The sequence below is a fragment of the Aplysia californica genome, unplaced genomic scaffold, assembly GCF_000002075.1.
Source record: "Aplysia californica isolate F4 #8 unplaced genomic scaffold, AplCal3.0 scaffold00869, whole genome shotgun sequence".
Taxonomy (NCBI): Eukaryota; Metazoa; Mollusca; class Gastropoda; order Aplysiida; family Aplysiidae; genus Aplysia; species Aplysia californica.
In genome coordinates, this window is record NW_004798139.1 from 10029 (window position 1) to 11076 (window position 1048).

The following is a 1048-nucleotide window of genomic DNA, read 5'->3' on the forward strand; positions in this document are numbered from 1 at the left end:
TAATAATAATAATAATAATAATAATAGATCAATTCTACAGCGCTCACTCCCTGTTGGCTTTAGACGGTTATCTTGTGTGGTTTACTCCTTCTTTCTTATCAAATGGCTATTGTCATTATCTCCATTCCTTCTTTTCTTTATACGTTACATCAAGTAACAACTCCAAGCTTTGGCACGTATATATCCTACTTGTATTAGTAGTGCCGTAAAACTATCACTGACACGAAACTCAGCAGCGGATAATTTAATAGAAGAAAAAGAATTCAAATAATGAGGCAGTGCTTAGAGAAGCCAGCGACGCTCACAAAACTAAAGCTGTTAGGAAGGACATAATAATATGTAATTTCTTGGAACAATAAAAGCAACATAGAGGTCTTGAATGAATTGCTCTTTCCGGGAAAAAACGAAGGCAAAAGAGGTAGAGGTAGATCAAGAATTATCTACCTAGAGAATTTGAACTGATGGATGACAGGAAAAGATCAGAATAATAAAATGTATATGTATAGGTTTTTCAGAGCATCAGAGAAGCGTGGTCACCGATGACTGTTTCCGATCTGGCTCTTAAAAGATGAATAGTGGGAAATCCGAGTTTGATTCTAGGGTGAGGAGAATTTTTTTTTACAGAGTGTTTTGGTCTTTCTACTCTACTAGCATCTTGTATCCCTCTCATTCCGGGTTGGCCCTGGGGCAGGGTCAACGCCCACCTTCTAAAATTAATTTAAGCTATTATTGTGTCGATGGGAGAGTAACAACAGTTATATTAAAAATTTAGTCAACAGATCACTGCTGTCATTGAGATAAGAAAGTGTTCCGATTATTATCGAATAATTGAACAGTTTATCGATCCGCCCGATGACGCACCAGTTTGGTAGTGACGCTGAGGTCGGCGTGGTAGACAAGGATGAGTCGGACCAGGTCGGTGTCCTCAAATTCTCCATGTGCCTGACTCTTGTTGATCTCTGCCGCGCAGTGGATGGGTGCCTCGCCTTCCTGGGGGAGGGAGAGGGGAGGTGAGTGAGTGAGTGTGTGTGTGAGAGAGAGAGAGAGA

At 40.7% G+C, this 1048-nt stretch overlaps 1 protein-coding gene across 1 annotated transcript in view; it reads right to left on the reverse strand.

Moving 5' to 3' along the window:
• Window positions 1–1048, reverse strand: part of LOC101847153 (ankyrin-3) — a gene marked incomplete at its 3' end in the record, with an annotated part of 35621 nt that overhangs the window by 7010 nt on the left and 27563 nt on the right. Inside the window, exon 8 of the mRNA XM_005110269.1 lies at window positions 862–990. Coding sequence (XP_005110326.1) covers window positions 862–990 — 129 coding nt within the window. The remainder of the gene's footprint in view (window positions 1–861; window positions 991–1048) is intronic.